Genomic DNA, 13506 nt, shown 5'->3' on the forward strand with positions numbered 1-13506 from the left:
GTGTCGTTGAAGTCCGAACATTGTTTAGTTAAATCAGAACTTGAGGACCGTTCGCATGAGGACACCATCAAATACGCGGGTGATCTAAACACAGAAGGTTTTGTCAGCACACATGTTTCGTCAGCTCTTCCTTTTTTCTCCTTGAAGCAACAATCGTTATTTAGCCCACAGCCTTCATCACAAGAGCAGTCTGGAAACAAATTCAAATTATACAATTTCAATTAAAGTTTAGGCATTTGCCTTCATGTTAAAATTTAAAGGTGCACTCCTACTCCCAAATGAGATTAACCACAATTAACACAATTGTTTTTGCTAAAACCAAAAAGGATTAATAAATGTCGTAAACGACGGTTCTCATGAAGGATAGCAGGTTCAATTTGAAAGAAAGGTACAGAAAACACAGTATTTCTACCCTATGAGACCAAAGTAGATCGCAGAAAATCTTTTAGCATTCACCAATCATTTAATAATTTTGCGTATTAAGCTATTAAATATACGGTCACAAATTTGTTATAAATAGTTAAATTTTACCATAAATGCATTATTTATGAAGAAATTAAAGATTTTTTACTCAAACATTTGTTATACATGTGTATATATTGATTTTGAATAAGAGTGTCACTTTAAATATACGTTCCGGAAAAAAATCTACGAAACGTATCGAGGTGTGTTAAACCCTTTGCTTAATCCTTATATATATATATATATATATAATATATGTATATTAACTATTGACTTCAGTTTAATGGACACTTTTAGGCACAAGAGTAGATTGAGTGGTATTATAAATGGTTTTATATAAAATATTCAGTATAATGGAGTTTAAGGCTTTTCACTTAAGTATTGGAACGATTGCCATTGCAGTTGATGAACCATCACAAGAGCAGTCTGGATGATATCCAACTAATACCATCTTAAATAAAGTTAAGGGTTTTGCCTTTATGTTAAGATTTATATATGCTGAACAAATCTACGACATATCGAGGTGTGTGTGCAAGCCAGTATTCCGTCCGACTGCCGGTTTTATGAAATGGTTTGACGAAGTTTTTTAAGAAACCAAACTCTTGATCAAACTTTGGTAAAATATCGAAGGCGGGGCTTTGTTAGCGGCGTAGACCGCGCTACGTAAGACCTTATTTTTCCAAGATCATATTCTCCCCACCTGGGAAAAATAGGATCCTATTCTTCACAGCTGGGAAAAATAAGATCTGAAATGTCACACATTTCGAACATATATGTCACAGCTCCTGGGAAATTTGTGTTCGAAGCCGGTATTTTATATACCATTAAATCACATTCCTCACAAGTCAAAAATTGCATCATATTTTAACCAAAAAAGTAAATTTTACAACCGAGTCACATTTGTCACAGATTGCTACTATTTCCAGTATTGCAGATATATTTCGTTGATATACATGTATGCGTATATATTCTAGTCATACAGAATCGTTGATTATAATGTTCTTGTCGTTTTTGTTGTTGTTGTTGTTGCTGTTAGTCGGCTGCAGTTGTAGGCGCAGTGGCGGTTGCTGTAGAGATAGTTGTTTATTTAAAAAAAAAATAAGTTGTTTCTGTACGGGTATTGGGGGGTATAAGTAGGAATAGTATTGGTTCATGTTGGCACCGTAATATTTGGTGTATGCCTAGTAAAGGTAGATAGCATTGTGTATGTTGTCGTGAGTTGTGTTGGCATAGACAGATGTACTGGAAAAAGTATTTCCAAGGCTTTCAATGGCTAAATTTCGGGCAAATTTGTTGTTGTTATTGTTGTTGAAAGAATATGTTTTACTGTTTTTGTATAAGGCGTAGTTTTAAGAATATGTGTTGTTGTTGTTCTTCATCTTCTTATTATTATAATAATAATAATAATTATTATTATTATTATTATTATTATTATTATTATTATTATTATTATTATTATTATTATTATTACCTTTAACATGCTATTATATTTTTTTTTATTTTTTTTATTTCTTTTTATTATTACAGTTTTAATATATCAAATTTATCAAACAGCAATGTCATCAACAAAATCTGTAAAAAATATGATGCTCTCTCTTACCACAATTTTGGTCAATCATATTTGTCACAGTTTGAAATTGTGAAGAAGAGGATCCTATTTTCCCCAGACCTGTGAAGAATATGATCTGGGAATAAAAAGGTCCTACAGCGCTATGTTGCATTTTAAATGGCGAAGCAATAGTGAAGTTCCTTTGTTTAAAGTTTTCATATAAAGCAACGTTTTGCCGCCCGACGTAACATTTATGACGCAATTAAGCACGTGGTATACACACACTGTTATATATGTTCAGTATTTACTCGAGGTTTATGGGCACCCCTAAACATAAAAATATAACTGACTGGTTTTCTGAAAGGTCTTTATAAAATATTCAATATCATGGAGTTTTAAGCTTGAGAACGATTACCATTGGAGATGATAAACTATTTAGATAAAGATACGTTACTACACAAAATATTCAAACATCTTCAATAAATAGGGAGGTTGCAAAACACGACGTGTACGTGAACTTATACATATGACTTCACTGATAGGTAATCGTTGAGGATGATACTTAGAAAGTATACTGGTCGGCTTGCTGTAATCGCATAACTCCCTCACACTGTCGTACATGTAGTTGTTACCTTGTACAATGTACACATACCTTGATAACGTAATGCACGTATTGCATGGAAAGTAGTACACACGTACTCGTTCTGGTAGCTTTTGACGACCTCTCTAGTATACATTGATACAAACGTATTTGGGGGCTAAACGAATATCGCATTATTTTACCATACTAAAAACTCTCAACAAAGTTAACTTTTGAATTTTCGACTACCGGGTCCAATTTTTTTCTTTCTATTCTTCTGAATAGGGCCTTTATTTAATTTTTACCACTGGGCATGTCCTGCAGTTTCCATTGTATGATTGTGAATGATAAATGCCAACTATTTGGTTTTGTGTTTCTTTCAGTATATTTTAAAATTTTATATATGTATCCAACATACACAATCGTTATAATGCCACATTTCAGGGCACTAGAAAGAGAACCAATAGGAGAACTATTCGTCGAAAATAAATGCTTTAGTTGCATTAATGTTAATGAATTATTGTCGCAGAGAAATAGATTATCATGATTGTTTTCTCCATTGTATCATGTTAAATAATATCGTTAAAACCTCAGTTAAGTGTTTAAAAGGTCAATAAGCTAAATAGGTCTATTTTGTGAAAGCATTTAAAGTTAACGTATCGTTTTGAGAATATCGCTATATGAATTGGGATGGGTAATACTATTAACGATATCAGCGATTTAAAACTGTTATTATAATGATAGAGTATGTGGTCATGCTTGATAAAGAAAAGGTTTTCCACAATTGATCATATAACATTCCTTGCTTTAGCAGTTTAGCAGTTATAAATTTGCATGGAGGAAAAGTCGTCTACTTCCGAACAACTCTATAGGAACTATTGTAATGTCCGTCCATGGAAGGATAAATAGAAATTTTAAAATTAAAATCATTTCGCTTGTCATTATGTTTGATGGTCCAAATTGAAGTTCAAAATATCAGCATCTTGGTCAAACATGATTGATTTATACGATTCAAATTCTAAAAGGTAAACAAGTCTGATAATGTCAGTAAATGCGGTAAGAAAGTAAATCAAATAAATGTTTTATGCTATTACTGACGTACATTGTTTCACGATTCACAATCCAGCATTAAACTTTACACTAAACAACAACTGCTATTTAAAAAAAGACACTAACATACTCTCGAAACACTAAGTTTCAATTCATACCAAACATGTTACGGCTGACAATATTACAATGGAAATTCCAGGGACAAGACCAGTAGTTGTAAATTATTTTATTTTTTATCCCTGTTTATGCTAGGACCCATACCCAACTATAGACAGAAACATACTAAAATAACATACACAAATACAAACAAACACAAAACTTACACCATTAACAAAAATACAAACAGGCTGACCCGCACAACAAGTTCCTTCTTCCGTCTCCATTCTCAGCCGCTCTAATTCAGTTCTGTTTGTCTCACAAAAGTCAGTACCCGGGCAAACAAACCGACCTTCGTCACCTTGCAGTATGGATAACATCACCTCTGGTGATATCCCAGTCAGTTCTCCTGTGGAAATGTTGATACAAAGTAGTAAAACTATCTTTAAAAATGCAGAGTTTAATCTTAGAGCCATCTTTTCCATTTGGATACTGTGCTGCGAAAACCGTTTTGCATTTATATATGCGGTACCGCATCTGATATGTTGTATAATATACCTTACACACAGAGGATGCTATCAAAATACATTAAAAATATTTAATTTAAATTAATTGTGTAGTATATTAAAATTACGAAAGCATGGTGATACTTATAGAAAACAATTGCTACCAGATGCGCCTTGTTACAAACAAATAAACGTTCTATTGTGTGAACGTAATTATTTTCTTTTGTAAGACACTGTGTATATATGATGTATGATCTATCTGTAAAGCGCCGGCGTTTAACGGTTGCATTTAATGTTCCGCTTTGCTTTGTCGATACACATAATGACATTTCGTTATGGGTTTAATATTCAAAGCTGTTTTATTAAGAATCTTCTATCGAACAACTAACATTCAAGTTCCATTTTTGAAAAATATAATTATATATTAATGTATATTCTCAAGTTCCGTAATAAAACTAAGTCCTGATCGACGAAAAACACGCACAGCTTTTAAAACTTTATATAATTTTGAACAGTTTTTGAAATAATGTGTACTAAAAAGGACGCTGTTTGGTAACATTACCAACATACAATATAATAAAATACATTTCCGATTACAGCAATCAAGAATAAAATAAAAAATACGAGCTTTTATGATAAAACAATAAGATAAAGAAGGTGTTTTTGTACATGATGTAAAGGTTATTTTAAACCGATCCTAGCAGTCATTTGTCAATGTCTAATAACCGATTCATCAGATTTGTAATGAATATCCACAAAGATAGTTTGATAGACATACGGCCAAATCAAGTCGACGATGCTTCAATTGACCAATGTTAGCCGTTTTAAACACTCGCGGTAATCGCCTAACAAAATTAATATATACACATACTAGACAAATCAGCAGTCTTAAAAATAAAAACATTTTTGAACACAGATAAATGAGGAGGCCTTTTACAAAGATAGGGAGTAGTTAAAGTGCTGGAGAAGAAATAATTGAATCGTCTTATAAAGAAATCCATTAGTTTTTAAAATTTTAAACATCTTTAGCACAGCAATCATAATGAATGCAGATTTTAGTTCAAGAACGATCTTTTCCATCGTTTGCGTTAATTTTGATTTCTTTTTAAAAGGTATCTCGACCATTATCATAATGCATGTTCAGAATATTCTATTTTACACAAAAGAAAGCTCCGCTATTTTCAATAATTTAACCACGATACCTAGTTTTTTTAGACTCAGTAGTCAAACACGTGATTTCATATTTTTTCACAAAGTTTCATTACATCTCGGTTAAAACCGATGCATTTAAGTTTGAACTTATACTTATAAAATTGTCGTTCTATTACTTGACTCAGAAACCTCATGTTACCACGGGCAACCCGGAGTAAAATGTCCGATATTGTGCCAAATATTACAATCATCCCTAATTATGATTTGGCCCAGTATCTGACATCTAGTTTGTGTTTAAGTTGGCATATTTGCCGAAGCATTAATACGTATATTGTCGCCGTTTTGTTCATCCGTCTTTCCTTCCGTCCGTTCGTTACAACCTTGTCTGGAGGATAATTTTTAATTTTTTTTATATAATTGAAAAAAAAACTTGTTATTTAGATAGACTGCACTGCGATAAAGGGTAGTGCACATTAACCATCATCGACTCGTGCGTCCATATGTATTAAGTTATCTACTCGGAAACATTTTAATTAAATTCATAATATGGATATATTTCGATGAGTGGCAATGCGTTGCACAAGAACCATTATCCTGTCAAACATATTGTTTTATTTACCCCCCCCCCCCAAACTTGTTAGTTTTTGTGAATCAATGATACACCGGGTCGTATCTTTGATAATAGGTAAGGTATTGAAATAAATTTGAAATGCAGATAGATGGCAATGATAAGAAGAACAGTGCACAAGAACCATAATCATGTATTGCATCTTGTTTTAGGTATGTTCCCTTTACCTCCCCATAACCTGATGTTTTTCGATGAAGGGTGTTTGTCCTGGTCATATATCGGAAGGTTTTATAGGGATTGAAATACAACTTGAAATATAGATGGATGCAATAGCCAAGTCAAGTCAAGAATATTTTATTGAATATCGCTGGCCACTTTATTACAACATAAGCAATACATCTACATAAAATTGAGTACTTATATATAGTCGAGAAAAAAAAGTGCCTATTAAGCATACGAAGCATAATCCTATCTTGCTGTCTCCTTTTAACCTGATATTTTTCCATAGTGGGTGCTTGTCCTGGACACATCCCCAAAAGAAGTAAAGGGAATGAAATGAAAATCGGAATGTAGACGGCAATAAGAGGAAGTACAATACGCAAGAATCATAACCTGATCCTGCATATGTATTCAGTTATGTCCCATTCACTAGATATATTTGTCCGGGCCATAGCCTAAAAATGTACCGACGGGTTCAAACGGAGCTTGGTAAATAGATGGATGGCAATGACAGGAAATGTAGTACAAATGGACCATTATCTTGCCCTGCATACGTTTAAGAAATCTCCTCCTAACTCCCATTGAACGTATTTATTTATTTTTAAATTTGGATTTTGCATGGTCATTTCATAAAAAGTATTAATGGGAATGAAATCAATCTTGACCCTGCATCATATTTTAGTTATCAGCTCTAAACCTGATGTTGTTTTTAAAAATGGTCGATTGTTAGGCCAATTCTTGGAAATTTCGAAAGGGATGGAAATAAAACATGAACCATATAAAGATAGCAATAAAATAAAGAGCGCTTCTGAAGAACAATAATCATACCTAGGATATTTATTAAGTTATCTGACTTGAAACTGATATTTTTTCATAATGGGTTCTTTTTCAATTCTTGGAGTGATCTCATGGATTTAAATGAAACTTATTGTATAGATAGATGGCAATGACATTTTGTTTATTTATGAAATTCAATTCCTTTTTAACCGTTATTCACATATTGAAACCTGGTTATCAGAATGACGAACGCCGTTGTTTGTGCGGGGGTCGGAGTGAAGGAAGTGGCAAAATCTCTCGAGCGGGCTGTTTTCGCCGTTAATCTCACCTATGAAACTAAATTACTTAAGTTAATGTAAACTTGGGATATAAAAAGAGGGTATACATACATTTAATGTGATTGCGTTTGGAACCCCAAGGGTCAAGGGCAATGCCAATGTTATAACAAATAGTAAAAAAACGTTTAAAAATGAAAAAAATAAGTTAGGTTAATTATGAGCAGATTTGAAATATACGTATTATTTATAGAGATCTTCCATGAGATTGCCTTTGGGAACCATAGGGCCAATGGCACTGTCAGTGTGACTAAAAATAGAAGCAAAACTGTTGACACTGAATGTCTTTGCTTAAGGTTGAAATACTGTGATCAAATTTGGTAAGTAAGAAGAGTTTAACCAAACTTTTCATGGGATTGCATTTTGGGTCCCTAGGATCAAGTTCAATGTCACTGTTAATCAAATAGAAAAACACTTGAAACTGAATATCTTTATAAATCTCACAACAAATGCTGAAAATATTTCGTCAATCATTGAAAACCTGGTTTTGTCGCATTGCTGCGTTTGAAAACAATTTATGACTTTTCATAGAAAATGGGGAGTATACATCGCTTCCAGTGATGCTCTTGTTATACACAGATATTGTGTCATATTCGGAAAGTGACGATTCCTCGGGGATCCTGGTCAAAAAGCACCAAATGTAAAATGCAATCCAAGTCAAGGCTCCCAATAATTTTCCTATTTTATTTATCTTGGATCGCGAATTTTTACAAATTGTGTTGGCGTTAATGCATAGGTCTATGACTATGATGTTTATATTATTGACTTTAAAAGTGAAATGAACTACTGAATATGTAAAATATACACACGTTAAAACATATCATATTTATTCACTCAAATTCATGTGCAATGGTAGAAATGTGGATATTGTTTAAGAAAATGCGTTATAGAGTCTCATATCAGTTATTTGAGTCAACATTTTTTGGGCATGACCCAGTTTTGTTGTTGTTCAGAGATTAAAAAGATTAGATTTGTGCACATAAACTGGTTTAAACCCCCAGTAAATTTACATTTTACTGACCGTTCCAAGGCGGTACCTAACAATTCTTGATAAACATACCAATTATTTATATATATATATATATATATATATATATATATATATATATATATATATATATATATATATATATATATATATAACTCGATCGTCTTCACAGCATCTGAGAGACAGGTTAGATTCTATTACAGAACATAAGCAAACAACAAGATAAGAGCAAACATCGCGTGTCCGGTTCTGGTCACAGACCTTCCAACACCGTTAACTGGACCGTCGATGGAAGAACAAGTTCGGTCACCTTCTAGCGCCTTTATGGTAGTTGGAAACACATTTGACCAGAACTCCAGCTTCTCTGCATAAAAGTGTTGTTTCACCGAGTCATTGTCCATGGTCTTGTCAATGGACATGCATTCTTGTTTTGAAAGGGTGTACTCCGGCCAAAATAGAAGATCCTGGCCTTCGGTGTTTGGATTTCTGCAAGAGTTGATCATAATATTAACTTTGTTTTCATAATTTCTTTTAATGTCGCTGGAAAAACAGAGGTTCGTAAATGTCAGGGTAAAATGTGTTAAATATAATTATATTTGTCGTAAAGACATATATTATTATTTATTATTAGCTTAGTTATTTTGTTTCTAATCAATGTATTATTGTAAATGATAAAACTATGATTATCAAGTTGATTGTAATGTCTTGTTAGAGAGTTTTTGCCAAATAATGCCCCCAAAGATCCACAAAAAAACAGACTTCGTTTTGAGCAGTTATGCCATCAGACGTAAATAAATGTTTAGATATATGTTAATTTCATGCCAACTAATTTTTACTACACAAAATGACACATGTACGTATTATCACAAGACACGGTCGTCTTACCCAGTCTTTGCAAAGTTTGACCAGTATTTCATCATTTTACGGGACAGGTCTAATTCCCACTGTTTGATCCAAGGATCAGACTGCAGCCCAAAAACGAAGGCCAACTCATCACCATGGTCAGCTCCCGGCAGCCAGGTGGGAGTTGTCGGAAACCGGTTGGTTGGGGAAGGGAGAAAATGGAACATGTAGGATCTTCCGTCCTGACTGAAACTTCCTGCGTGAAGTAACGAAGTTTCCACGGCTGGAAAACCAAACTGGATATCGCCGTGAAGATGTGCGTACTGACGTCGTATATTTTCGTAATTAATCGGTTCCGTCCAGTCTGTGTATTCATGAGCAATTAGCGGAATTACCTCGATCGGAACCTCACCAATCACGAAAGTTGCGTAAGGAATCAGTTCAACAAAATCGGAAAATGTAGGTTGGAAGGCTTCCATATCTCCCCCAGTGAAGTATTGCCTGGATATCCCACCTTCGTACTGATTAAAGCCGTTCATAAAATCAATGCGTCGGAAAAATTCTAATTCCTCGATGTTTCTGTCTGCCGAAAGTGTTTTAACTCTTTTGGATCATATTTTATGTAATCGTTGTCAAGAACAGTATCAAAGTTGATATATTCAAGTCGTGTTACGTTTTCATTTAGATCCATCACAACTTCCATCAGTTTCTTCCACGATACTTTTCTTAGACATGTTATAACTTCTGCATAACTTTTTTCCATACAATTAACCCTCTCTGCTATAGCATTCACCATGTACTTTGTATTTTGTGTATAGTTAATGAAACTCACAGACCCAACCCCGCTCTCACATATTGCCCTTTGGAATATCTTTCCACTATTACTCGGGTACATGGATTGAAGAGCAACACCTATAGCCCCTGCAGATTCCCCGAAAATCGTGATTTGCCCCGAGTCTCCTCCAAAATATCCTATGTTATCATTTACCCATTCTAGTGCAAGTCGCTGATCCCAGAATCCAAAATTACCCGGGCAGTTCTCATCCATGGTGCTCATGAATCCAAGCAGCCCGAGATGACGATACCATAATTGACGAGTTCCTCTCCGTTATACGTGTCTGCAGAGCTTGAAATGAAATCACCTCCATATATAAAGACCATGATTGCGTGTGCCTTGTCGGGAGCGGGGGTCTTGTCCGGAACCAATATGTTATGGTACAAACAATCTTCGTCCTCTACTCCTACTTCTTCTTCGCCCGGAAGATGAATTTGTGGACAAATGTTCTTGTAAGCAACTGCTTCATATGTTGTAGCGCCCAGATTTTCCGTATTAAACCGGTTGTTTCCATCGTAAATCTCCGACTGGTGGTTTAGCAAACGGAATACCAAGGTAGTTTTTAAATGAAAATTTAATTCCTTCAATGTTAATTGTCGCTTCAACACCGCGAATAACCCCAACCGGCGTCGATACATTCAAATCTGCACAATGTATTGTAAGAACCAAGCTACATACTATCAAAACAGAAATCATTGTTAGTGTGTCTTTGGCCATCCGTTGAATAATGCAGTTAAACTCGTTGTATCACTCAACCATAGCTTTTCTAAAACTGTACTTGAATATGACCCGTACGTTTTCACTCTTTCAGATCTTAATCGACAATTAAATGAATTTAGTGTGGTATGTTTGTTATTGTGCTTTATATATTGAATGGAACTTATACATAAGGTTGAAGATTATAGACAAAATCAACAAGTTGCTATTTGTGACGTTTCTACAAATACAATAGTATTGAATAAACTTCTTTAATAAACCGGCCACTGTTAAACCACCCAATTACATTCCTATAAGTTTAGTAGTGTACAAATCTATATTCCACTTAAAATGCCTTAAATACAATTATACCTGTCCTAGTTTGGGTTTAAAAAAAGAGAAATATTTGCGACAGTGATAAACACAAAGGGCAGTAAATGGAACATAGACATGCTCTTCTCAATCTTTAATTGCATTAACCTGTTTATCAAATGTGTGCTTAAGTGATAACGATTGATATTTGTATTCTGATATTATTAAGACACTCACTCGCAACCGCTTCTATAATCCTTATGAAATACATATCAGTGATGCACCTCTATTACTGTATATATCATAAAAGTGTACATTCGTTTTCATAATTTAAAACATTTATAAAAGTGTAACGCCATATGGAATGCCCAGTTCGATTGTAAACATTTAGATACTACATTAACTGTATACAGCAGTACCAAATATATACAATTGCAGCTAGAAATTGTGTTAATGTCAAAACAATAATCACAGAATACCCAGCAGTTTGACATCAATATTGATTGTTGTTTCTCTATTTGAGCTCGAAACATTTGGCGAATTATATTGATTAAATGATAGGAAATCAAAATATTCACATAAATGCTATCAACTGACTTCGGTACGATATTTTAAAACAGTATGTAAACAATTTACAGAGATACGACTTCACTTAAATTATTATTTAATACGATTCGATTACCTCAGTGTATACAGGAGACGTGTCGTCTTGATTTGCATAATAATTTATATTCAATAAGCTCGACGTCATATATTCATTGGTATATGACGTCACAATTATCAGCCATTCATGGTGAATATTGCCGATAGCTTTCCAGTGCAAATATAAGAATATATAGCATTTGTTACATGTGTCTATGGATATGCAAGCCTGCCTTTCTGCGTTTATACAGTATGAACACACGAACAAGTTAATGAATATCATTTCTTAGAATGATGTTAGCAATATGACGTTGCCTTGCAACATCAAATCATACATGTAGTTCATAAAAAATAAAATTAGATTAAACAACGAACACTGCGTACTAGTGTGGACTACACACTTCAGCTTGAAAATGTTATATAGGTTTATCAAATACTGTATCACATAATTGTTAAACTCTTTGTTTTTTTAATACAGCAGAACGTTTATACTGTTTTAAGACAAAATAATGGTGTTGTTATCAACTTCCTATTCCAAAATGAGAGAAAACTGTTCACCTCAGACGAACAAACGTTACTGTATACATCATCACCATAAATGAATCAAACTATACCGCTGAGACTCTTTCACATGTCCAATTTTCATATATATGGACATGTACATGGACATTTGAAAAACTCTTGTAACATAAGAGTTCTATAGCTTGTCTGTTTCTCATGTTTCGTTTTAAGCTAATTTCAATTAACACGGGACAGACCTATTCTCGTTAAAAATATTTCAGGACATATACACTAGATTGTTTTACAAATAGTTTTTGGTTTTGCAATATAAAATGAAATAGTTACATTTAATGACAGTCAAATATGTGTGATTTAACTTGTTTCCAAAATAATTGTCAATTCATGTACTCATCAGAAATGACTTCAAATTATGTCAGATATTGTTTTGTTTTACATATACAGTAGAATGATATAGATGTGCATACTAATCCGAAAGAAATTGGATCAACTTGTAAGCTTGAAAATGTACATTTGATTCTTGAATAGTATTCGCTGTCCCTGCAAAGGCGTATATCCCTACATTTACCAATGATAATTCTTGATTTTAGTATTTTAGGTTTATATTCCTTCAATTGAATTTGTTTTACGTAATTGCCTGTCACAAATCAGAGGACAGAAATGTCGATTGGTGGAAGTGTATTTACACTATTTCCAACAAAACAAATAATCTCTCAGACGGTAATGTAACATATAGATTTTGTTCATTCTACTAAAAGTTAAATTGATCAAACAGAGAAAGGAGCCTTTGTTCAAATGAATGTAGCTTCCTGAAACACTTACCGCATGTAAAAAAAAAATCAGTAGCACGTGTGGCCTATGTAATTATATTCTATTTAACACCAGTTTATATTTGGTACAACTTTACAAAGCATTGCATTTATCTGTACTGATGCAAATTGCGTATCCGAGAAAGAGTCTTTGAAGCAATAAGTATAAATACGGTTCAAAAATGCGAAATTTGGTGATCATTTTACAATTATTCCACGGAATATTACCAGTGTACCCGATCCTTGTCGAAAATAGGTTTGAAAAGAATCCTGCATTTGATGGACATTTATGTTCACATCAATCGATTTACGTTGTAAGCAAACGAAATAAGCAGTCTTGTGCAACTGAATGCAATCAGTTAGTCAGTTGCAGAAGTTTCTTCTATGATTTAGCTTCCCGAGACTGCTACATTTTTGACAAAACTCTTCGTGATGCCATTGGCTGCCCTAGCCGCAATGGATTTTATTACCAGCTGGAAGGTAACAATAAAGCACCTAATGTATTAACTTACTATTTTAGAAACCAGGGGCGGTATTCATAAAACTTCATTTCCTAGCTTAAGTCGAT

At 33.7% G+C, this 13506-nt stretch overlaps 1 protein-coding gene across 1 annotated transcript; it reads right to left on the reverse strand.

The window, feature by feature from the left end:
• Positions 1–8474: 8474 nt before the first annotated feature.
• Positions 8475–10946, reverse strand: LOC128238001 (bile salt-activated lipase-like). The gene is made up of 3 exons (XM_052953573.1): positions 10462–10946; positions 9168–10203; positions 8475–8768 (listed from the first exon to the last, which is right to left on the reverse strand). The coding sequence occupies exons 1-2, from the start codon at positions 10675–10677 to the stop codon at positions 9688–9690; spliced, it is 732 nt and encodes a 243-aa protein (XP_052809533.1). The 5' UTR covers positions 10678–10946; the 3' UTR covers positions 8475–8768; positions 9168–9687.
• Positions 10947–13506: the final 2560 nt, after the last annotated feature.

The sequence above is a fragment of the Mya arenaria genome, chromosome 6 (assembly GCF_026914265.1).
Source record: "Mya arenaria isolate MELC-2E11 chromosome 6, ASM2691426v1".
Classification (NCBI taxonomy): domain Eukaryota; kingdom Metazoa; phylum Mollusca; class Bivalvia; order Myida; family Myidae; genus Mya; species Mya arenaria.

Excerpts from the sequence above, each read along its gene's own strand:
- LOC128238001 (XM_052953573.1), bottom strand. The coding sequence starts at position 10,677 with ATGGCCAAAGACACACTAACAATGATTTCTGTTTTGATAGTATGTAGC. Across the intron at positions 10,204-10,461 it reads ATTTACGATGGAAACAACCG|CATCTCGGGCTGCTTGGATT; the intron begins GTTTAATACGGA and ends TTATGGTATCGT.